The sequence below is a fragment of the Micropterus dolomieu genome, linkage group LG09 (assembly GCF_021292245.1).
Source record: "Micropterus dolomieu isolate WLL.071019.BEF.003 ecotype Adirondacks linkage group LG09, ASM2129224v1, whole genome shotgun sequence".
NCBI lineage: Eukaryota > Metazoa > Chordata > Actinopteri > Centrarchiformes > Centrarchidae > Micropterus > Micropterus dolomieu.
In genome coordinates this window covers 6,861,118-6,886,157 of record NC_060158.1, presented here as the reverse complement: position 1 = coordinate 6,886,157, position 25,040 = coordinate 6,861,118, and the positions used below count along the sequence as shown (strand labels likewise).

Sequence of the window (25,040 nt, the reverse complement as noted above, 5' to 3'; positions counted from 1 at the left end):
TTTTATGAGATAATATAAGAATTAAGACTGGACAGTACGTGTGCACCTACAGTACAAGGAATTTTAGTGTTGTATCAATATGTCTCACAGTAAACATATTAAAATGAGAAATTTAAGAAATAGGTCTTTTTCTATACATTCAACACACGATTCACTGTTGGATCCTGACTGATCACACTGATAAGATTTATAAAAGCATCAGTCCATGACCTGACCTGCGTATCCTCCTGCAGGTGAGGAAGTTCTCCTGATCCAGGAGAAGCTGGACGGCATCAAGTCTCGCTATGCTGAGATGACGGCCGGCAGCAGCAAGGCCCTCCGCACCCTGGAGCAGGCCCTGCAGCTGGCCACACGATTCGCAAGCGCCCACGAGGATCTCAACCAATGGCTTGACGGCATGGAGGCAGAGCTCAACAATGTGGAACCTGATGCAACACCCGCCTACCAGGAGAGACAGAAGGTGGGTGGAGAATGAGAGAGATGGTTGCAATTATTGCTGTGTCCCTTCAGTGTTTGGATGCAACCCTTGAACTAACAAAATTAGACGTACAGATCAATACCTATTTATTAATATCATTCAGCATTTTATTTTTTTTAAATAAAGGACACAGAAACTTAAGGATCACTGAAACGGATCCAGCAGTAACCAACATTTAAACATTCAGGTTTCCACAGGCAGTTCAATTACAGTATTTAGATGTGATGATGTATATGTTTCACTATTTCACAAAACACTCATTGCTTCCTGTGAAATTATTAACTCAGTCTGAGTCACTTTGTTTAAAATGACAGCATAACAATTGACATCTATCCACTGCATCCATTCTCTTTTACACACAGTTTTGTGTTATAAAGAAGTTGGTTTCAACCAAGATGATGCTGTTCTTATTCTGCATTATATATTTAGTTTTGTTTCAGCTATTTGAAATAAGTGACTCCTGCTTTACTTAATGATTGATGAGGAACTTGCGTGACAGTGTACAACCTCAGTGTTTAGTTGATAAAACTCCACTCACATTTAAAAATGGTACATACTGTTTTAAAAGAACAAGTAATATGATGACAGCTCCTGTCTGTAATGACATTTTTAGCCGTTCCAATATCAACCCACCCACAGTTGAGTTGCCATAGTAACACTGATTTCTGAGTTTGTAAATGCTATTTAAAAATATTGCCATTTAATTGGTTTCTGCCATCCATTTCACTTTTCACATTTTCACTCTAAAATAAAATTTTTAGCTTATACCATCTGGTGTGCTGTCAGTTTACCAAACATGTGGTACAAAACTGTGTGATGCGCTGAATGTACTTTTAGTTAACTTCATCTTTACATTTGTAGATACGGTTGTATTTTAAAAGTCTATATTTAATGTAAGTTGTGTTAGTAATTTGCAGCTTTTGCTCTGTAAAACTAATCCTTCATTTTCTCTTTTGCAGGAGCTGAAGAAAGTGTCTGCAGAGAAGCGTCTGGTGTTAGATACAATGAACGAGGTGGGCAGCGCCCTGCTGGATCTGGTGCCATGGCGAGCCCGCGAAGGTCTGGACCGCCTGGTCGCTGATGCCAACCAGCGATACCGCCAGGCTGATGAAACCATCACTCAGAGGGTGCAGCTGGTACAAGCCGCCATCCAGAGGTCACAGCAGGTATTGCAAGCATTTTCACTTAAATGCTGATTATCTTTTTAATGTTTCCATTAGATTTGTGCATTTTACTCAACCTAAATCTGTTAAACACTTAATTCTTCAGTATGAGGAGTCGGTGGATGCAGAGCTGGCCTGGGTCGGGGAGACAGAGCGTAAACTGACGTCTCTGGGGCCCTTGAGCCTGGAGCCTGACGTGACGGTGGCCCAGCTGCAAGTGCAGAGGGCCTTCAACATCGACATCATCCGACACAAAGACACTGTGGATCAGCTCCTCAGCACCAGAGACGACATCCTGGAAACCTGCAGTGACTCCCAGAAGGACGCACTGATAGTGAGTGACGGATTGGGAAGATGGAGAATTAAGAGGAAGGACATGAAAGAGAAACATGAAAAATTTAAGTTTGTGTTCATTGGTAAACGGTAAAGGATGGCTTGAGTGAGGAGAAGGCAAAGTGAGGGACACAATGTTTAACTGACAAGGTCATCTGTGGAAAGTGCAGCAATAGGATCCTAACACTAAAATCTTTATCCCTTCATCTTTCTTCTTATTCAGGTGAAGACAGATTCTCTCAGTGCTCGTTATGATGCAGTGAGCCAGAGCCATAGTGAGCGGTTCTCAGCCCTGGAGCAGGCCCAGGTTTTGGTTGCTCGGTTCTGGGAGACCTACGAGGAACTGGAGCCATGGTTGGGCGAGACAGAAACTCTCATCACCCAGCTGCCACCGCCAGCCATCGACACAGACGCTCTCCGACTGCAACAGGATCAGATGAGGGTACGACGGGCTATAAAATCTTTTCTGCTTCAGCTTCCCTCTTATTACTGTCACCAACAAAAATGTTTATATTTTTTTTGCATGTTCTTAATTTCTCTGTCCTTTCACTCCCCATCCAGCTCCTCAGGGAGTCTATAGCAGAGCACAAGCCCCACATCGACAAGCTGCTGAAGATTGGTCCCCAGCTGGCTGAGCTCAGCCTCCAGGAGGGAGCATTAGTGACTCAGCGCTACACTGACGCAGAAAGGAGGTACCTGGCCATCAAAGAGGGGGTCAAAGGCCGTGCAACAACCCTAGACGAGGCAGTTTCCCAGTCTGCACAGGTACATCAAAGAGGACGACTTATTAACTGTTTAATGCTCGATTTGGGAAACTGTGTTTTAACTGCAGACCTGGGTATAATACATTTTATTATTTAGTCTATTTGGGTACCAGAGAGTCAATCCAGTAAAACTAAATCACATTTTGTGTAGTAATTGACCTGATTTGTTAAACTGCACACCCATTTGCCGCTCAGTGCAGAATAAAGCCTATATAAATTGCAATTTGTAAATGCTGTTTGGCCCAGGTCTGTTTATAGCTTGTTAAAGAGTGTCTGCAGCCCCAGACAAAACAGACTGATGTGATTACTAAGCAGCATGAGGTCTTTGTGTGTGTTTGCGTCTGTGTCTGCTATTTACCCTTAACTAAATGGTAATAAGGATGTATTGTGCAAAGTCATGATTTCAGTGGAAGCTGAAGTTTTAGTTTGATTAGATGTTTTCTTGACTTATTTCTTTACTTGTTTTGTATGTTTGACTTTTTTAAAAGTTTACATCTATCAGTGTTTAGTCTTTCTTTTTAGTAAATTATTGCTCAGGCAAAATGTGAAGTGCCTTTTTTTCTTTTTAGTGCTAGTTTACTTCACGGATATTTTACTTTCTCTTTGCACTTCATCTCATGAGACATCACTGAATCACCTGTGTGGCAGACTGAGTGCTGCTACTGCCAAAAATGCCTGTCAGTTTTTACTGTATGCATGTCTCTGATTTAACTCATTGTATTGTTTCTCCACCCTCCGCCCCCCTTCAAACCATTTCATATATCGCTCCCTCTATTCCTCCACCTGCATTTTCACACTGTCCTCATCCCTCACTCCACCCTAAACCACCAACATTCCTTGTCTTTCTGCCCTCATCCTTTAACTTTAACTAAATCTCCCTTATCATATCATCCTTGCAACACGTTCCCTTCTCCATCCCATCCCTCGTTCATTGTGGATGTGCTGTGTGTGTTGCCCCCCCCCCACCCACCATCATTTTCTACATCGTCACTGCTCACTGCAATCACCCAGCTGGTAGAGGTAAGACCACTGACTGACAACATCAAACTGGCACTCAGGCTGAGCATACGCCACATGAGTTGGTTGACTAATCAGAAATGAATCAGTACTAAGGCACTAATTTTGTACTACTCAATAACTAATCAAGTACTAATCTCAACAGACAAAGTGGTAAAGGTTGTCTGGATTATTACCATGATTAGAATTTCCTGTGATCTGATTAAACCACAGCTTGAGATTTCCAATTAAATCTCCATTTCATAGGATCATTTCAGTATATTTAAATTGGGCCCTATTTTCATATATTTTGGTGTGTACAAGAAGTTCTGAAATCCGTGCAGTAGATGGCTTCAGCTGCATTGGCTGCAATGTATGCCTTGTGTATTGTCAGAATTACATCCACAAAACACGTCTTGCCACCAACAGGCTCAGACTGTTATTCCAGGTGTCTAACATCATGGAAAGGATCCCCAGGGGTGACACCCTGTAACACCCTTTGTTTGAGTTTGTTGTGTTGGAGTAACGTTAGGAGATAAAGTCTGGCTAGCAGTTCCTCTATGTACACAACAAACTCCTGTCCAACTCAGACTCATTTTTCCACCGGCATCTTCCTTTTTCTTGTTAAAAACAAAGTGTGTCACTGGGAGTCCAAAATATGTAAAAAAATAGGGCCCAGGATTAAAAATACTGAAATTACCTTTTAAGCTTTGTATGATCTACAAAATGGTCTAAACCATGTGTCTGCCAACCCTGAGTGACAATACAACTGAATTAAATCTGTTGGGAAATGTCCCTTTTGTGTAGGTTTGTAAACTTAAATTAAGCCTAGTCTAAAACTGAGACATGTTTTCCAGGAGTGATTGTTTTAGTCTCAGACTAGGGTTGATTTAAGTCCTTGAAACCAGTCATAGCTGTCCTTTTGTATCACAAAAATCTTTCCCCTGTAGCTTGATGAGATTTGTTGTGTTATGTAGTGATCAAGCAATTTAATTCCCCTCTGATGCATAAAAGAAGCCCATCAACTCATAGAAATTGTACCATCTTTGCTCTCTATAATGTCTGAGTCCTTTAGAGTGGACTGAACTTTGTGGATTAGCAGATCCCTTTGTGTGGTAGATCAAGTCAGCTTTGTCAGTTGTTGAGTTACACAACCTGGATGACATGCTGAAGGTGCAATATTGAGATATTAAATAATGTAGAAAAACTGTAAGGCTGTTTTACATCCCCTGTTGAAATCTGATATGACATTTTTAATAAAAAAGCCTAAAAGTTAATGCAGTGTGCCACAGATGGTGGACCACCCACATAACATCTCAGTATTTTCTCACTTTCAAAATGTCACCCAGCTATCAAAAACCCAAACCCAGCCCACTCAACACACTCTCCTTATCCTCCTCCTCATAACTTTCCTTCAACTCTCCTTCCGTTCCCAGTTTCATGACAAGATGGACCCCCTGTTGGAAACCCTGGAGGGGGCGGTACAGCGGCTGCGGCAGCCTCCCTCGGTGGCAGCGGAGGTGGAGAAGATCAGGGAGCAGCTGGCGGAGCACCGAGCCCAGGGGCTGGAGCTGGACAAACTGCTGCCGAGCTTCTCCGCCCTCTGTGCCCGCGGAGAGGAGCTCATCGGAAGAGCTGCTCATGACGATCCTGCTGCTCAGGGTGAGGTGGCTGAGATGTGTCTGACAGTGAATGACAGGAACATAACATTAAAAATGACACAGGCACGCAGATGTGTTAAACATAAATATTTTTTGGTCAACAAAATGGCTACCAACTAAACAGCTAAATAACTAAACAGTGCTCTAACTCTTGTTGTAGGCATTCAGTGTGTGGCTATGATAGTTGCTTTTTTACTAAAAATGGAACATACTAGCTATAAATGGAACAAAACATTACACAATCAAACAGAACAGAGTTTGTTTTAGTCAGAAAAAGGCATCATAAATTGGAGTGGGTCAGAACAGAAAGCCAAACATAACAGGCTTCTGTAATGTGGGTTAAAAATATTACATTTTATTTTGGGCTCCAGTCCAACTAGTTTACTGACTGAACAATCAACTAGCCAAAGTAAGTCACTGTTTTTCTGACACAAAGTGGGCAGACCCTCAAAGTGGAACAGATTCCACAGTGAAGTTCTGCATCTTTCTTCCAACGCCACCACATGCTGAGACAAAACGCACACATGGGTCTTTGTTATATTGCTCTCTGAAGGACTTTGTGCTTTGATACCCTCCAGTCCTCCACGCTTCATGAAAATGAAAGGCCTCACTGTGCATTGATAGTGGGAGTAAACTGAGGAAAGACTTAACTTACCATGACTGGACACTAGGTGGCAAAATTCAAACAATGAAAACATTATTACTATTGGTGAAATGATCAGAACTCTCAGATTAGACTGCATTGCTTAAGAAAGACCAGTATGTATTTCCCAGTACGCCCAGAGAGATCCCACCAATTTTTCTCTACCAGCCTGTTTAAACTCTGACTCCTCTCTCCTCCAGCCGTTCGTTCCCGCCTTCTGCGCCTGCGCTCCCTGTGGGATGAGATCCGGCAGCGAGCCGAGGAAAGGGAGGGAAAGCTGAACGACGTCTTGGACCTGGCCGGGAAGTTCTGGGCGGACGTGGCGGCGCTACTGAGCACGCTCAGAGACTCCCAAGATATTGTGAAAGACCTGGAGGACCCCGGTGTTGACCCCTCACTCATCAAACAACAGATTGAGGCTGCTGAGGTACGGAGGGCGTGGGGGAGTGAGTGATCAACAGTTGGCAAAGGAGAGAAAGAGAAGAGCAAATGAATTAATTTCAGGCAGAAATGCAGAGTTTGTTGTTTTTTATTCTAAACAACTCAATAACTGAAGTCTCTCTATCCTTCCACTAGGCTATCAAGGCAGAGACGGATGGTCTGAGGGAGGAGCTGGAGTTTGTCAGGACCCTCGGAGCTGACCTCATCTTTGCCTGTGGAGAAACTGAGAAACCTGAAGTCAAGAAAACAATTGATGAGGTGAGAAATTAATTCCATGTTCTTGTAAAAAGGTCATCACTTGCTTCTGAAAAGATAAAAATATGTACTCTTAGCCAAATCTTGACCCACTAACATAATTCCTCTGTATTCCTGCCTTTCTCCCAGATGAATGCTGCCTGGGAGGGCCTGAACCGAACATGGAGAGAGAGGATGGAGAGACTGGAGGAGGCCATGACAGCATCTGTGCAGTATCAGGACGCACTGCAGGTTTGTACAGAGATCGTCTATGATTATAGTTAACAGGGCCATAACCTATTCATCAAGGGTACGTGGAGTTTTGTCTTTATGTGCTCACACTGTTATAATATTACCTTTTAAATCTACTTTCTCTTTTTTAGAGAGTAAGTATAATTAGATAAACTAATGTGTAATGTTGCAGAAATATAACAAAACACTTTTACTTCAGTGAAACAGAAGCAAATCATGTGTTCTTGAGTGTGGTGTTTTTTTGTAAAAATAATAGTGCCGTGTTTGGACCAACTTAAAATCAAAACATTTTTTGGATTGTGCATGGTAAAACGTAGTAACTGTGAACTTGAAAGCTACTTTTTCTGTATCATTTCCAGTCTATGTTTGACTACCTTGACAACGCAGTGATCAAGCTGTGTGACATGTCGACAGTGGGAACTGATCTGGGAACTGTCAAACAGCAGATTGAAGAACTCAAGGTTGGCAAGAGTATTATTTGAGTTAAATGCCTTATGGTCAATAATAATTCTCTGTGGTAAGAAGTTTGCATCGCAGGTTTTGATGTAAAATATTACGATTCCATATGAATTAGATATTAAAATGGTGCAGATTCTTATAATTGATGTTTTTAATTTTTAAATTCTTAGATAAGCTAGGGTCACATATGTATCAAGAACTAACAAAACTCTTCTCTCATCCCGTCTTTTACCCTGAGCAGCAGTATAAGGTGGAGGTTTACCAGCAGCAGATTGACATGGAGAAGCTGTGCCACCAGGGGGAGCTGCTGTTGAAGAAGGTGTCAGACCAGACAGACAGGGACATGATCCAGGAGCCGCTGACCGAGCTCCGACACCTCTGGGACAACTTGGGGGATAAAATCACCCAAAGACAGGTAATGAAATACTGAAACACTGAAACAAAAACTGTTTTAGGGAGACATCATTCTGTAGGAATTACCCTGATGTAGGCATTCTGGAGGATTGCATGTTGACAGCTGCCTTTCATTACAGTCCAAATATGTAAGTTCCTATTTTTAAGCTTCTCTCTTTCTTCCACCACAGCACAAACTGGAGGCTGCCCTGTTGGCCCTGGGTCAGTTCCAGCATGCCCTGTCCGAGCTGCAGGCCTGGCTGAGCCACACACACGCCACTCTGGACACACAGCGACCAGTCAGCTCTGACCCCAAGGCTATTGAAATCGAGCTTGCTAAACACCACGTATGTCTCTAAAAAACTGAGACTTCTCATCTGTTACCTTGTCTTGTGTCTTATTCTTCTTGGTCATCGTAAATTAACCTGTTTGAAGAGAGGATGTTTGTTTAAAAGAGTTTGACTCTAATTGAACTTGCTGTCACATTATTAGCCGATGATACTTTGTGCTTATGACACTGGCCAAGTCCTCACACCATTAATGTTGGCCTCTCACTTTATTTTAACCTCCAAACCCTTCTGTTAAGCTGTGCATGAACAACTTATTACACCTCAACATTCAAATCTAAGTCAGTGTAATTAATTTCTCTCCTTTCTCTCTCAGGTATTGCGTAATGATGTACTATCCCACCATGCCACGGTGGAGAATGTAAACGGTGCCGGCACTGAGCTGCTGGAGTCCTCACCTGGCGACGAAGCCAGCCACCTGAGGGACCAGCTGGATCAGCTAAACCAGAGCTGGGAGAGTCTGCTGCTAAAGACCAAGGAGCGGCAGAAGCTACTGGAGGCCGCCCTGCAGCAGGTACTGTGAAGAAACTCTCACTGAAAAGAGATTTCTCCTCAGGAAAGCTCTGTCAGGTTACATTAGATCTTTATGCTTTTGATGAACAACAACCTAGTCCCCAGTGTAACAGGAGGAAAACATTTTTTGCATGTAAAACTTATGAATTGAAACAAAACAATCTTACCAGAAAGTTCATTTAGCAGTAGATGGAGTTTGTCATGGAGTTGCAAACTCCATCTGCTGAGGAAAGTCTCGTGATAAAATTGAAAGCTCCAGAACAGCTACTCAATGGACCTTCTGGTGAGATTGTTTTGTCAAAACCTTATGGTATATAGTTATGAAAATTACTGGCTCTAGTAGCAGCCAATTAATGCTTATTTTTCCCCTCCCTCACCTGTTTCTGTGTAGGCTGAAGGTTTCCATGGCGAGTTGGAAGAGTTCCTCCAGTGGCTGAGGAGGACGGAGAGCCAGCTGTCTGCCGCCAAGCCAACAGGCGGCCTCCCTGAAACAGCCAGGGAGCAGCTACAGCAACACACGGTATCAAAGAATCACATTACAGAGTATCATCTGCAATACATAGAGTCTATAATGGTAGAATTTATAGATTTAAACGTACTCCTCTGCACGGCTGTTTCATTTTTTGCTGGTCATACAAAGTTTACAACGGACCACAATGCTCTTTGCATCTTAGACTTTGACACAATAATGACAATAGCCTACTTAAGCTGTCGAAAGAACACCTCTCTCCCTCGTCCTCCATTTTTCCTTTAGCTAGTTAATTACTGAGTAACCCGTTACTGCCTAACACAGCTTTTTTTTTTTAATACATAAGTATAAAGCAGGTATTTTTGCAACATCATTTTATTTGGAAAGTACTGAGTACATGTTCAGAATATTAACTTTCACATGCTCTTCTGCACAGAGACAAACTTGGTATATGGTGACTATGAATCTTTAATAGCTTCCATTGTTGTAAACCAACCAGTGAGACACAACAACGCTCCGCTTTTAGCCCGAGTGTCACTTCACATTTATGTCCTCTCTGTGTGCAGGAGCTTCAGGCCCAGCTGGCTCAGCGAGCAGACCAGTACCACCGCTTGCTGGATCAAGGAGAGTCTATGCTGCTGGCTCGTGGAGGAGAGGAAGCAGGACCCGGCACCACCCAGACACAGCAGAACCTGGCCATGCTACAGAACAAATGGGCCAGCCTCAACACCAAGATGGACGACCGCAGAGTAAGGAGAATGTTTTATTGCTCTGTCCTACTCTGTTCTCTTTGTCTATGCAATAAAACCCTTGTAGTTTTTGTCACTCTTCACTGTCAGTTTTCACTGTTGCTGAGATACCTCATACATTCTGTATTTATAATCTTGGTTGTCAGCCTTTGGTTATCTTATGATGATTTATTGGTTTGTTGTTAACATTAAACTCTGAACTTTCCAGGCAAAGTTGGATGAGGCAGTTTCCTTGGCAACAGGTTTCCAGACCTCTCTGCAGGACACCATCAACTGGCTGACTCAGGCTGAACAGACCCTGAACATGGCCCAACCCCCAAGCCTTATGCTGGACACTGTCCTCTTTCAGATTGATGAGCACAAGGTACTGAACATACTCCAGAAACATGATTTACACAGATATTTAACACCTTACTTTGTTGTCTCTATGGCCTTAACCATTGTTTTCTTACCTAACTCCTTCTGCATGCTTGTCTGTGTCTGTCCAGGTATTTGTGAATGAGGTGAACACCCACAGAGAGCAGGTCCTGGCTCTGGAGAAGGCCGGCTCTCAGTTACGCTTTGCCAGCCTGAAGCAGGATGTTGTTCTCATCAAAAACCTGCTGCTCAGCGTCCAGGCCCGATGGGACAAGCTGGTCCAGAGGTCACTGGACCGCGGCCGACACCTCGATGAAGCCCGCAAACGCGCCAAACAGGTACTGAACTGATAGAAGTGTGAGAAGAAGGAAGATTTACATTAAATAAGGTTCGTTTGGGCTGATAGTAGTTGTGTTTTGAAAATAGCAAGTTATACTACTTCTGCAAATTGAACTCATCGTAAGCCATTCTTGGTGATGGTCTCGGCTAAATTTAATAAATTTAAGAGACCTTTTTATACTGTAAAAGATCATAAATTCACAAACTAAATATCTAATTTCTAAGGAAAGAGCTGAGTCGATTTTCTCTTATTGAGTATGTATGTATTTGAATATCAAACTGAAACTCTCTTTCTTCAGTTCCATGAGGCCTGGAGGAAGCTGACAGACTGGCTAGAAGAAGCAGAGAAAAGACTAGACTCAGAGCTGGAGATCTCCAATGAGCCAGACAAGATCAAAATACAACTGACCAAACACAAGGTACCATAGGCCGTTTTTATGCAAGTACATTTAAAATTGCATGAAGTCATTATTTTAAATTTTGTCTTTTGTTGTGCCCATCTCTTACTTTCACTCTATTTTCCAACTGTCCAGGAGTTTCAGAAAGCACTAGGGTCGAAGCAGCCGGTTTACGACACTACAGTGAGGTCTGGGAGGGCCATGAGGGACAAGGCTCAGCTGCCTGCAGACACCCAGAAACTGGACCACCTAGTGGGAGAGGTCCGAGACAAGTGGGATACCGTCTGTGGCAAGAGCGTCGAGAGGTAAAGAGAGGATGAAAGATGAACAATGATTGACAGAATTTAATTTGGAACGGGCAATATGATAATTAACAGCCGTTTGTCTTCTCTCCTCCATTCAGACAGCACAAACTGGAGGAGGCTCTGCTGTTCTCAGGCCAGTTTGCAGAGGCTCTCCAGGCCCTGGTGGACTGGTTGTACCGGGTAGAGCCCCAGCTTGCTGAAGACCAGCCTGTCCATGGAGATCTGGATCTTGTATCCAACCTCATGGACTCACATAAGGTGTGCACCCTTAACAGAACTGTATTTCTTAAATATGTATGGGAAGATAATAAATACCTTTAAAATCACAGAAGGTTATGAGTCTGACAGTCCTTCAAACAATCTCTAATGTCTAAACCTGCAGGCTTTCCAAAAAGAGCTGGGGAAGAGAACCAGCAGTATTCAGGCTCTAAAGCGCTCAGCTCGGGAGCTGATGGATACCGGCCGCGATGACACGGCGTGGGTCAAAGTTCAGCTTCAAGAGCTCAGCAACCGCTGGGATACTGTGTGCGCCCTGTCAGTCACAAAGCAAACACGCCTCCAGCAGGCCCTCAAACAGGTCAGAGAAGAAGCTGCACTGCTGACATAAAGCTTAATGTTAACCCTTGTGTCCTTAAACATCAAACCCTGTCATCAAATAAAGCACAAGGCATTTTTAAAGACCTCTGCCTTTCTTCTTTCCAACTGCCTTTTCTCCATCAGGCAGAGGAGTTTCGTACGTCGGTACAGGTGATTCTGGAGTGGCTCTCTGAGGCGGAGCAGACGCTTCGTTTCCGCGGCGTCCTTCCCGAAGAGGCGGAGACTCTGCAGGCGCTGCTGCACACACATCGTGACTTCATGGGCACAGTGGAGGAAAAGAGGACGGATGTCAACAAGGCTGCTGGCATGGGAGAGGGCATCCTAACTGTCTGTCACCCTGACTCCATCACCACCATCAAACACTGGATCACCATCATCAGGGCTCGCTTCGAGGAGGTGAGGAATCATAGCTGTCAGAATATTTTTTTATAGGAAGTAGACATCCATGTGTTTCCTCCAGTTAAATTAAATTTAACATCCAAGGTTAAATATTGTTTTGAAGGTTTATTTTCAGCAATTTAGCTTTAGGGTTTGGGAGGATGTACATTTATCGACCTGCTGTTAACCTTTTTTATTAAACTAGGAACATATTTTAATAGGGATATATGACAAATAACATAATGAAAACAAGATAGAAATTTCTTATATTAATCAGCATCTTCACTCGACAGGTGCTGACGTGGGCCAAACAGCACGAGCAGCGACTGGAGACAGCTCTGACCGAGGTACTCAACAACGCCAACCTGCTGGAGGAGCTGCTGTCATGGCTACAGTGGGCTGAGACAACACTGGTACAGAGAGACACAGAGCCGCTTCCTCAGGACATCCCACAGCTCAAAACACTCATCACTGAACACCAGGTGGGTTTCTGCACTGACCCATCAGATGTTTGTGGCCAACTAAACATAGTTTGGATCCCTAATGGAGTTAAACCTGCCTGTGTTTGTACTTTCCATTAACAGTTGTGTTGTCCAACTTTGCTTACTCACCGCTGGTGTTTGTTGTTCTCAGATGTTTATGGAAGAGATGACAAGGAAACAGCCAGATGTTGATAAAGTGACAAAGACCTACAAAAGAAAACCAGCTGAGCCTCCCAGCAGCCTGGCTGAGAGGCGAGGAGCTCGTAAGTCACCTGTGTTTACCTTTTGACGTATAAATATTAGGATTAGCGTTTTTTACTCGAGCCTTTACATTTACAGAAGGTTTATCAGAAGTGACAAAGAGGTTTTTTAAATCTCTGCTTCCTCTACAGGCAAACACCAGCAACAACAACAGCAGCAGCAGCAGCAGGCAGCCATGCAGGTCTCTGGAGGAAACCCTCGACTCAACCAGCTCTGTGCTAAGTGGCAGCAAGTGTGGCTGCTGGCTCTTGACCGCCAGCGCAAACTCAACGATGGTCTGGACAGACTGGAGGAGGTATCTTTCTTGTCACCTTAACATGATTAGCCTACTAAAACATTTAGACACCTTCTGTCACTATACAGTCTCTTTAGTTTTACAAGACTGTGACATTACAAATATTACAGCACTTCATGCATTTTTCATTTTCAGCTCAAAGAGTTTGCCAACTTTGACTTTGACGTGTGGAGGAAAAAGTACATGCGCTGGATGAACCACAAGAAGTCTCGTGTCATGGACTTCTTCAGACGCATCGACAAGGACCAAGATGGAAAGATCACACGGCAGGAGTTTATCGACGGCATCCTGGCATCAAGTAGGTTATGGGTGACAACGTGTTTAGTTTGGTGTTTTTTTGGTTTCGGGGATGATTTATTTTGACAGTTATTAAGGCATTCGATGATACATGAACTCCTCTTTCCTGTCTCTGCAGAGTTTCCCACCAGTAAGCTGGAGATGACTGCTGTAGCAGACATCTTTGACAGAGATGGAGACGGTTACATCGACTACTACGAGTTTGTTGCTGCTCTGCACCCCAACAAGGACGCCTACAGACCCACCACTGATGCTGATAAGATAGAGGATGAGGTACGCAAAGTCCAAAGAAAAATACATGGAAAGAAATTACGCCAAGTATGCACACACTGAGCTACCACCCACAGGAGAACAAGTACAAGAACAGACTGCTCCAGTAATGCCCTGATGCATGGCCACTAGTCTGGATGCAATGATTGACATGTTGTTTGTTGTGCAGGTGACTCGACAGGTGGCCCAGTGTAAATGTGCCAAAAGGTTCCAAGTGGAGCAGATAGGAGAGAACAAATATCGGGTAAGTTCAGCTCAGTCTGGTTCAGTTCGACACAGACAGTATTTATAGAATAACTTACAAACTGTAATATGTACTTAACATATGGTAAAAGAGAAAAGGTTAATGTTCATTGCAGTTAACTGATTTCTAATTGTTAACAGACCTGGGTCAAATGGGATTTGTACATGATTATTGGCTATTTCTTTCTTCAGGCTTAGATTATGTATATTAATACATACAACAGATCAATTTAGGATTGTTTGCTTGTACATTTGTACATGACATTAAAATCTAAAGTCTTATTTGTTTTGACAGCTCCTTTTTGCTAAAATTAAATTCCTTATCAATACTATATTCAATTAAGTTACTATTCAGTCCATAGTTCTGCTTTACTTGTAATTAGTCAAAGTGAAATTGCCAGGAGTTACTTTGCAAACACTGTTTGACCCACTTCTGATTGACTGACAGTTTATTTTTAACCGGCTGTGTCTTCACTTGTCCAGCAGGCACCAGTTAACGCCTCAAAATAACCGCATTTCTCTTGTGTGTCCATCCCACATCATGATACGTCATGGTGTATTTATAAGCACTTAATTATCTGTATCATATCACTACATGTCAGGACAACATTGATGATGTCATTATACCTTTGCTATCACGTGCTTATAACAGCTCACAGCCCTCCTGGATTGTCACTTGAGCCTTCTGTGTCATCACCATTAACATACATTAATAAAACCATGTAAATGTGACTGCATAGATACACACTCGGCTGCTGAGTATGAAAGAAGGAAAGAGGTAGAGCTGATTAATTAGCACTGCTGACAAAGCAGGTTTAAAAACATTGTATTCAAACTTAACTATGAGAGAAACCTAGAACACTAAATTAACCAGACTCAGGGTATTCAGAGTCTAGAAAGATGCTCATATTCAGATACTTTTTATGTTCTACACTATTATCCTTTTTTGAACATGATACATGAACAAAGGATAAACAACAGCAAGGAATTTTATTTATTTAGATTAAAAAGTGTCATGTTAAATCTAGCAAATGATCAAACTACTTTTGCGTCCTTTGCCTGATTATGAAGAGACTACATTTAAGAACACAATATGGTAGACGGTAGATGTTGAAGCCACAAAAACACAAATGAGAGCTGTCTCCAAAAAATCTTTATCAAATACAGCCCCAAGAGGGTTCAGGCCTTTATTTTGTACGATTTATGAAAGTTGTGTAAAACCTACGGGAGCTACTCTGAATTAATAATTCTCACAGGAGTCTGTGTGTGTATATATGCAGCATTTTTACAGCGGTCATTTTCTAACAGTTTCCCACAGCATTTACTGGATCGCCCATCACTACCACTGCTACAGTATGTGTGTCCACTCCATCATTATCGGCTGGGTAATGATATCCAGTGTGTGCAGGACTAATAATGCACCAGTTGGTTTTTGTCTGTCTTGTGTTTGTCTGGCCTCACTTTCCTTCACTGCCTTTACCTCTATCTTACCGTCATCACCTGGCTGGTTTTCATCAGCACGGCCCCCAGGCATTCATGTACACTGCATCTTTTTGCTTACACAACTAATTCTGAGCTCAAATAACAGAAGTACACAATGAAATTTAGCAGTTTATTAGATCCAGTTTGTTAGAAGATCCTATACACAAATCCATTCATACATTACAAAAATCGGTACATGTTGTTTCATTCTTGCTCTGTTTCTTTCTCCTTGTGTTCCTGTGCTCCGTGTCTACCGGATTTATTGTAGTTCTTCCTCGGAAACCAGGTAAAGTGACTGCCGCTGCTGTGATTGGATGTGTGAAATCTGCTTCCTTATTCCCCACCAATGGAGTGCTGTCCTTTCTGCTTTCAACAAAAGTATTTTTCTGTTGCTGTAATTCCATATTTTTTTTTATTTAAAAAAAGAAGAAACTCAAAAGCAAAAGCACTCCATCGTGGCTATGCAACGTGTAAGCAGGTTTCATCCACCAGTTATGTTCCTGCTGTGATTTGTGTGGTGTTGAGAATGACAAATTGCACAATGTGAAGCAGGCGACAGTGACATGGCTGAAGTGGTAATTAGTGGTTAGGTGATATATAGTGTGCTTTGGACTGAAGCTGGGAAGCAAATCAAGCTGCTTGGAGAGAGATCAAGAAATTTTTTTCTGTGCTGGTATTGCTTTGGAGTTCTGCTTTACTGGGCGGTTTGAACAATTTCTGAAAACTTGACTGAATACAGTGATTTCTTCTGTAAATGATAACGCTTAGATTTGGGTGGCTGGGAATCAGCAGATTGATCTGTCAGTGCATGTGTTTTTCTCTCGTTGCATGGAGTAGAACAGATTAATCTGTTTAGGTTTTGTACATGGGCTGCTCTGTGTGATGCTGTGAATCATTTAAAACTCATCAATCAAAATATCAACTGTTCTGTTACTCACTGACTTTGTCTCTTTTCTGATTCCCTTCTCTCTCTCTTCTTTGTCAATTCCCCTTTCTCACCTTCTGTCTTACTTTTTCTTCCCTTTTTATCTGCCCGTTCTACTTTTTCATTTAATCTTTTACCTCGTCCTCCTCTCTTCTGTCTCTTGCTGCCTCCCTTTATTTTTTATCTCCTCAGTTCGGCGACTCTCAGCAGCTGCGTCTGGTGAGGATTTTGCGCAGCACGGTGATGGTGAGGGTCGGAGGTGGTTGGATGGCTCTGGATGAGTTCCTGGTCAAAAATGATCCATGCAGAGGTGAGTAATGTTCACATGCACAAACAGACTCGAGTCATCATGCTCTCAAACACACAAGTACAGAACACGCACACATAATTTCTTTCTCCTCCCCTGTATCACTTTATTTCATTCACATGCCTTTGCTAGAGCCCGACAGATGATGGATTTTTGTGGCCATAAACAAACATTTCTGTCTCTTAAATTTTGGTTAATTTATTAATTGTGACCAAGATATGGAGCTGGACATTTTACAAATGTTATAAAAAACCACCAATAACAAACATAACCATACTTTTTAAACAGTAAACTTCACTGGAAATTAAATTAGCATCAAGAACTAAAAACCACAACACATTAAGTAAGTAGAGATAAACATATATATCGTATATGTATAATATTAAATGTATAAAATACAGTCTATGAAAATAATATAATAAATATAGAACTATAACAAATTATACAAAACAACAATAAATATATAGTGTGTGATGTTGGCAAGAGTGTATTATGAACAGCTGTCACCAATGACTAAACAATCTCTTATCTTTATGTTTAAACTTTTTCCACTTCAATTTAATCTTGCTTATCAGCCATTATAAACACTGGTACTGATATCTGCCATAAGCTAAAATTGGCCGCTAATATCAAACCCCCTGGCTGCTCTGTTATTATTACATTTTGAGCCGTTAGGTCTAATAAAAAGCAAAACATCAGTAATATATTCAAGCCATTCGTGTGTGCAGGGAGTCGCTGTATTCCCGCATCCTCTTGGAAGGCAGATTTCGGTCCGGGTATCTGATAATATCAGTCGGGCTCTAGCACTGACACAAACACCCACTCAGATAACTCTTTACAAACACACTTCCTGCAACAAACACTTGACATGTTTACACCACCAAGCATAAGTGAGCGACGACAGAGCACAGCAAAGTCAAACACACAGATGAAACTGACTCGAGTTGTCTGTCAGCAGGTGATGCAGTGAAATGCTGCCTCGTTTCACTTCTCTCTCCAGTGTTTCTTTCCAGTGCCGTCTCCATCTCTTATTCCTAAAATCTCTCTGTTCCCTCCGAGCCCGTCCTCTGTCAATCCTCAAGGAGTTCATCATCTTTTCTTGTCACATGTTTTATTTCTGTAGATGCACGGCCGATTCTCTCCTCGGTCTGTGTCCTGTCCTATTTTATTTTTCATTCTCTTTTAAATAAAACAAGTAGTATTGCATGGTGCATGGTCCTCAGTTCTCTTCCTCCCCCTCTTTCTCCCTCCCTCCCTTTTTCTCTTTCCCCAGTGCAACATCCAGGACTTAAGATTCTTCGCTCCGATTCCAGTAGCTCCATCTCATCTCGTATAGGTTGGACTTCTCCTCTATCTCTTACGCTTTCACCCTCTCCTAACTGCTTGTCTTTTCTCTGCCCCCTCTGTTTTGGTAGCTTTCTTTTTCTCTCTCTTGTGGACTCTGGTCCAGATTTCTTCTCTCTTCACATCTTCTTCTTTGGTTTGTTGGTTTGGCCTTGTTGCTGTGCCTTGCTGACTGTGATACCTGACTAACGTTGTGTCTCCCCACTGTTCTGCTCCTCCTCTCTCCTGACCCCTCCTCCCGCTTGTCGACTCTCACGCAAGCTCTGATATACTGACCTGTTTTCGTAAAACACTGTTCAGGGGATCACCGGCACTTGTCCGGACCCCCGTCGTTCGGCTGTGTGAGTGTGTCGATGGTTATGGCATTGAAGGCACAAAGTTTGACAGGTTTCTCAACTCCAAAAACAGCGCGTGCGTGAGTGTGTTTAGTTTGAGTGCTTAAAGTTATAACTTTGTGTGTGTGTAAGACTCTCTCTCATTCCACCACGAGCATGCTGTTATTTCACATTGTCTCTTGTGTCTCTTAGTGACAGTCACTCCTGGCTATTTCTGCTCCCGAGGTATCTACATTTCCTCTCTCTGCTCCTCTGTCATTTCCATCTCTTTCACTCTCCATCCACCCGTCCGTCCATCCAGCTGTCAGTCTCCATCTTTAACCTCAGCTGTCCTGTGTGTGTCTCTATATGTGTGTGTGTACTGTTTATAACTGTGGTCAGATTTGTGTTTTTAGGCATTGACGTCAGTTTTGTCTGTGTGCCACATGTTTGCGTCATGCTTTAATCACTCACAACGAAGCAGGATTTGGCCAACCCCTGGTCTGTATTTTTTAAATCTATTTTTAATATACTTTTCTTGTTTTAAAATTATGGATATAAGATGGCCACATTTTACAAGGTTAACTAATAAAAGAAACATGGATGGAGATAATCTGAAAAAAAAAAAAGAAGACATACTACATAAATTGTCATGTTACAAATAACACATATAAAGATATTTATATATCTATGTTTAGTATTTCTTTAGTTTAAGCCCAAATAAAAAAAAGTAAAAAAATTCACATACATGCTTCACCAAATCTGTGAAACTTAATTGTAAAGAGACGGTGAGTGTCTAAGACCTGGGCGTGGCCAGCCTGGGTTTCTAATAACGCTGGCTACCAACGCAGCTCCTTTTAAATGTGATGGCTGGTTGGTGGGAGACACAATTACAGGGTGCACCTGGCTGGCTGGCATTGAGGGGAGATGTAATTGCAGGGTGCACCCGTTTAATTGACTGGCCTTGCTGTTCGGTTGCTAGGGATGATGGCCTTGAGGCTAGGAGTTGCACTGCTGCTACAGCTAGCTGCAGCCTTCTTCTCCTCCCTCTTTCTCTTCTTTTGTGACTCTTTTACACTTCTCTTCCACTTCTGTGATTTTGTTTGTCTTCCATGCTTCTCTGAATCTGTCTGTCCTGTGTCTCTCCTCTGGTTCTTTTGTGTATTTTTTTTGTTCCTTTTCTACTCTTTCTACTGAGTCTTTTTTCTCTCTTCTCTCTCTCTCACTCTCTGTCTGTCTCTCTCTCTCTCTCTCTTTGTGGCTGGCTTCTCCAGGCTTGTTGTTGTCTGCTGAGGCTGCTGCACTACTTTCTGTCCGAGAATGCTGCTGAGTGTCTTTTGAAGAGGGGAGAAACCCTGAATCTCTGGGCTCTCTCCCGCAAAGCATAAACCAGGCATGACCCCCACATACATATTTATACACATACTGTGTATACACAGCAGAGCTGAGATGCTCCTTCGCAGCAAGAAGTGAAAATGAATTCAACTGGAAAAACAAGAGAAGAGAGGCTGTGCTTTTGCTCACACCCCCACCCCCTCAGATCTTTTTAGGCAAATACGCAATGAAAGTGTGTGCGTCGTAAAACTGGAGATACTTGCCATGGCTTAAAGGAATGATTTGATATTTTGGGAAATACACTTTCAGAGATCAGAATTCATGGCGTCCCGTCCGGAATAGCTTCTGTTCTACTAGTTTCTGCAACACAAAGCAGAAAGCTCAATCAACATTTCTTTCCTCTGTCTTGAAGCGTGTTCCGGGGGTTTACTATCCATACTCTAAGACAAACTGGCATCCACGACTGCACTTGCTATCAGAAATGAAAACCTTTGTGGTGTGAAAAGATTATCAACGATTACTTAATGAGCACATAAAAAAATAAAGCACCCATGAACATTATTATTTAATTCAGGGTACTTAACTTGGTTTTATCCATATCAATAAAGCTCACCAACTAAGATCTAATTTTTCCAGTTTTTCATTTGCGTACATTTCTCAACAGTTTTTTTCAGTTATTCGTCGTATGAGATTCTGAATGAGGGAAACCAGAAGTTCCATTTTCTCTTTGGCTCTCTTCTCGCTTTTGTTGCAAGAGAATTAGATGAGAGGATTGATATCAATCTCATGGCTGTCCGTTCTACATGAAGAGCTTAGCTTAGCACAAAGACAGCAATCAGAGGAAACTTGCTAGACTAATGACCAATTTGTTGGTCAGTCCCATTTACTATCTGTTGAGTGAACTTTTTGGCAGGAAAGCGAATAAGGGTACTTCCCAAAATGTTGAACTTTTCCTTTAAAGATATAATCAGCTCTCTGTTAGCATCCTTTTAACTCTCTCTTGTTGAGAAAATGTTTTCTCTGGCCATGAACAAGGAAATTATGTGAAATAAGAGCAACGAGCTGTGGAGTTTGATGGATTTGTCTGAAATGTGTCCATAAATATGGACGACCTGCTGACTTTCGTTGCGTATTGAATTGATTGATGCAGTCACACCGAACACACTCACTCACCTCCCTTTAAAAACAACTCAACCAAAGTGCACTTCTGACTTCCTGTACCCCTAACCCCCCCGCTCTGCTCACATGCACTCTCAAATGAAACATGCACGGACTCTGATGTCTGCAGCCAAGGAAGCACTGACTCTCTCCCTCACTCTGCTCGCTGCCTCTGCCGCCCCCTGCTGGAGGAAAACTGTATGTCGATAAACCGTTTATCTTTACCCTCTCTGTTTCTCTTCAGCTCGCGGTCGAACCAACCTGGAGTTGAGAGAAAAGTTCATCCTTCCTGAAGGAGCGTCTCAGGGTCTGGCTGCCTTCCGCTCCCGGGGTCGACGCTCCAAACCGGGCTCCCGCAACGCCTCTCCTACTCGCTCCTCCTCTTCAGCCTCCCACAGCGGCGCCTCCCTCCCCTCTGCTCCTTCTACGCCCGCCACACCAACAGCCTCCTCGTCATCCAGGGTAAGAGCTGACATCAATATTTTAAGAGTTGGTTTTACAGGCAGGATTCCATTTTACAGATCTTTTAAAGGATTTCTTAAATCCATTTATTTTAGGTTAAGCTACATTATTGACAGAACAGGAAGAATCACAGCAACACAACAAAACACAACAAACTCTTACTATGGTTGGAAATTCATCTTGAATTTCATACCAGCTATGATTTCTAAAAAAAAATGTCATAACCGGATTTCTTAAAATGTGCAGGAACCTTGTGTTGTATTCATACTGAGATAAAACACATGGTTAAAGACAAATCACCATAGAAGCAACTTGTCAGTCACAAGTTAGCCACGCCTTAAATCATACCCTACTTTATCTCCTATTTCACTCTAAATGGGACCATAATTTACTAAATGAAAAACATGAAACTAGCGATTGAGACCATAAACTCATCAGGAAAGTGTTTTTCTGAGGTAATAAATCAAGAGAGAAGTAGGCTCATTTTGTCATAGACTTCTATACAATCTGACTTCTTTTTACAACTAGCGTCATCTCCTGCTGGCCATGAGAAAGATTGCATGTTTAAGGCACGTCAGCATTGGCTTTACTTTAAGTGAGCCAGGTGTCTTTTCTCTTGTCTCAGAAGAAGTGTCTTTGGAAAACTCATGATGTCTTATAAAGCATTGTTTATTGAGCCCAGCTGGGAAGAATGATAACAGCATACAATGTAACACCAAAACCAATCTGAAGGATACTTCCTGTCTGGGGATATTTATCCTTCCTAGACCTACAGAGATTCACTGTGTGTCCAGATAAGGTTATTGTTCACCCCTCTATATACATGTGTGAAGATTCAATTGGATATCTGTTCAACACAAGACACAATGTTAATCTAAGTCACGCTGTGTGTCATTCAAGCCACATGCAACACTTTCTACATAGAGACAGTCACTCTGTCTGTAATGAAACAAAATGAAGATAATCTCGACCTTGGGCTACCTGGCAAATGGACAAATAGTGCACCCTTATCAAGACAGCTGCATCAGTCAGTCGACCAAGCAGGCAGAGAGGAGAGACTACTTCCCAGCCTGTCACCTTTGGCTTACTTTAGTTCAGCCCTAACATGTGTCATAGCACCCCTAAAATTCCTTCAAAAAGGCTACGTCCAGGTCTTTTACAAAATCTATTGTTAGAGGAAATAATATCAAATAGAAACATCGTCATTGTCGGGACAAACACTCATAGCCCATTGTTATCAGTCAACCAGACTACGTGTTGTCATTTGTGGTGTTGTCGTCTGATGTCAGTGAAGTTTTTCATTTGTCAGCCCTGTTTGTCATCTGAATTAAAGCTGGGTTAGGCAACGTTGGAGAAACTAGCAAGACTAGATTTTGAAAGTATCTAGCTGAATCCCCCTCTCTTCAGGCCTCCCCCCCAAAGCGACTCACCCAGAACATGCAAAAAGATGCTTCCAAAATAAATTGCTTACCCCAGCTTTAAGTTTGTGTGTGTGTGTGGTGAGAGAGACTGACTTAATATGCGCTGGTGACTTTGTATGTGTGTTTTCTGGGTTCATGTTGCATATTGTTCAGTTGTTGTCATCCTCCTGTTGTTGTTGTCAAAAATCACCACATTCTTAACTGTGAAATTTATTTTTTGTTCTTGTTTCTTTGTTTTGTCTTTCATCTTTTTGCCTTTTCCCCTCGTTCCCGTCATTCAAACCCCGCTAACCTGGCTTCAAAAATGTCCTTCCTGCATTGTTGGGTTCTCTGTTAAAAAAAAATTAAATTAAATTAAATCATCTGCTGCTCTTTCACAAAAAAACACTGCGCTGCACTTTCTCGCTATACAACCGCTCCCTCCCGTCCCTCCACAACTCCCTCCCTCCTTCATTTGCTACTCTCTTGCTGCTTTGCTCTCCTTTGCCTCCACCCTTCCTTCCTTCCATCCTTCCTCGCCTCCTTCCCTTACTCCCTTCAGTCCTCCCATACTCAGTCACGTGATTATGCCAAGCCCTGGCTGGCACACAGTAAAACTCCAACGCCAACCAAGTGCCACTGCTGCCCAGATCTCGGTCACATCCTCACCACTCCTGGGCACGAGGTAACACACTCACCCAACCCACCCACCTCCCTGTCCCACCCGACCCCACCCTACTGAACGCGCTAATGCACTAACGCACACTCTCTCACACACCACCAAGTAAACTTTATCTGCTGTGAAAGCTTTGAAACTTCAGTCTCAGTGGTTTATATGTTTGAATTAAAGATTACATCATCTCCTAACAGTTTTTGACCTTTGACAAAAACATGATGTAAAACCTGAAAGATGACATTTAGAAGACGCAACATTAAACATATTGTAAGCAGCGTATTAGTGACGTTATTGAAACATGTGGAACAAGTTTGACTGGAAAGAAAATTTAATCTTAAACGCGGTTTAAGCAAAAATAAAGTTCAAGTCAGGGAGTTAGAGTTTAAGCAATTAGTTGATCAGTTGGTGAGTTGATTGACATAAAACTAAGTGGCAGCAATTTTATATTACAATTGATTAATCGTTAATTAGGAGTGATATTTTTTTAAATAATGTGTCAGATGACAATGTGGAAACAATGTGACTGTGTGAAAGGGGTCACTCGTAGTGGGAATTGATTAATTTGCCTCTTTGTCTAATGTCAGCATCAGCAACTGAACATGCGGACAATTTACACTATTTTATTCAACAAATACTTAATCAAGAGAATAATCAGCAGCTAAACAATAATAAAATAATCATTATGTAGTTGTTATAAAGTAAATGAATATAACACAAACCTTCACCGCCTCATTATTTATTGCAATATGTGTGGTACAACAAGTCTTGGTGTGTTAAGTTTTCATTTGTAGTTAGATATTTGTTTATTTTTGACCAGTGTCCGTGTGTGTTGTCTGTGTGTGTGCTGTTTGTTTGTTTAGGAGTTATGTGACCGTGTGGTGTTTAAACTACTGGTGTGCCTCTAATATGATGCACATCAGTAACATGAGTTCACCTTCACAGTGAAGTTATCCTCAGCTGATATTTCCTGTGTGCTCCTGCAGGGCGCAGCGTCGGGGTCCAAACTAAAGAGACCAACGTTCCACTCGAGTCGAGGCTCGTTGACCGGAGAGAACGGAGGAACGACACACTCCAGCAAACCAACACGAACTGGTGAGTCAACAGTCACATTATGATCATTGAGTGTCGGTGGAAAGGAATCACAAAACTTATTACAAGTCAGATTTCATGACAATCCATCCAATAGTTGTCGAGACTTTTTACTTAAAACCGCAAATGTGAACCTCATGGTGGCACCAGAACATTTGTGGCAATATTTCAAGTAGATGTTGAGATATCTCACTGCCGTATATGCAGCTTATACTAACTTCATTGACAATTCATCCTCTGGGGACCATGAATGTCTGTTTCAAATCATCTAAATCATCTGAAAGTTGTTGAGATTTTTCAATCTGGATACAAAGTGTCAGGCCAACCGACCAACATTAGCATCCATAAAGCCGGCAAAAAAAATTTTGATTTATTAGAAATGAATCCTCTGCTTTTGACAAATCCAAGATATAATTTGCAAATTTTTTGCA

The 25,040-nt window shown here is 42.2% G+C and overlaps 1 protein-coding gene across 8 annotated transcripts in view; it reads left to right on the top strand.

The window, feature by feature from the left end:
- The window catches only part of macf1a (microtubule actin crosslinking factor 1a), a 235,402-nt gene that overhangs the window by 208,012 nt on the left and 2,350 nt on the right, over positions 1-25,040 (top strand). For 4 of the 8 annotated variants that reach the window (XM_046057982.1, XM_046057983.1, XM_046057984.1 and 1 more), the window contains 35 exons: positions 234-460; positions 1,438-1,644; positions 1,748-1,975; positions 2,198-2,416; positions 2,536-2,739; positions 3,750-3,758; positions 5,171-5,396; positions 6,239-6,465; positions 6,615-6,737; positions 6,864-6,965; positions 7,325-7,426; positions 7,666-7,839; positions 8,009-8,164; positions 8,481-8,678; positions 9,069-9,197; positions 9,713-9,895; positions 10,104-10,259; positions 10,384-10,590; positions 10,891-11,010; positions 11,125-11,294; positions 11,393-11,552; positions 11,677-11,871; positions 12,015-12,287; positions 12,563-12,751; positions 12,903-13,014; positions 13,144-13,307; positions 13,443-13,605; positions 13,723-13,877; positions 14,044-14,118; positions 15,868-15,885; positions 16,717-16,834; positions 18,105-18,167; positions 21,227-21,444; positions 23,407-23,529; positions 24,504-24,612. In XM_046057982.1, the coding sequence (XP_045913938.1) occupies positions 234-460; positions 1,438-1,644; positions 1,748-1,975; positions 2,198-2,416; positions 2,536-2,739; positions 3,750-3,758; positions 5,171-5,396; positions 6,239-6,465; positions 6,615-6,737; positions 6,864-6,965; positions 7,325-7,426; positions 7,666-7,839; positions 8,009-8,164; positions 8,481-8,678; positions 9,069-9,197; positions 9,713-9,895; positions 10,104-10,259; positions 10,384-10,590; positions 10,891-11,010; positions 11,125-11,294; positions 11,393-11,552; positions 11,677-11,871; positions 12,015-12,287; positions 12,563-12,751; positions 12,903-13,014; positions 13,144-13,307; positions 13,443-13,605; positions 13,723-13,877; positions 14,044-14,118; positions 15,868-15,885; positions 16,717-16,834; positions 18,105-18,167; positions 21,227-21,444; positions 23,407-23,529; positions 24,504-24,612 (5,502 nt within the window). The remainder of the gene's footprint in view (positions 1-233; positions 461-1,437; positions 1,645-1,747; positions 1,976-2,197; positions 2,417-2,535; positions 2,740-3,749; positions 3,759-5,170; positions 5,397-6,238; positions 6,466-6,614; positions 6,738-6,863; positions 6,966-7,324; positions 7,427-7,665; positions 7,840-8,008; positions 8,165-8,480; positions 8,679-9,068; positions 9,198-9,712; positions 9,896-10,103; positions 10,260-10,383; positions 10,591-10,890; positions 11,011-11,124; positions 11,295-11,392; positions 11,553-11,676; positions 11,872-12,014; positions 12,288-12,562; positions 12,752-12,902; positions 13,015-13,143; positions 13,308-13,442; positions 13,606-13,722; positions 13,878-14,043; positions 14,119-15,867; positions 15,886-16,716; positions 16,835-18,104; positions 18,168-21,226; positions 21,445-23,406; positions 23,530-24,503; positions 24,613-25,040) is intronic. The other 4 variants (XM_046057989.1, XM_046057990.1, XM_046057986.1 and 1 more) reach the window with 4 other exon arrangements.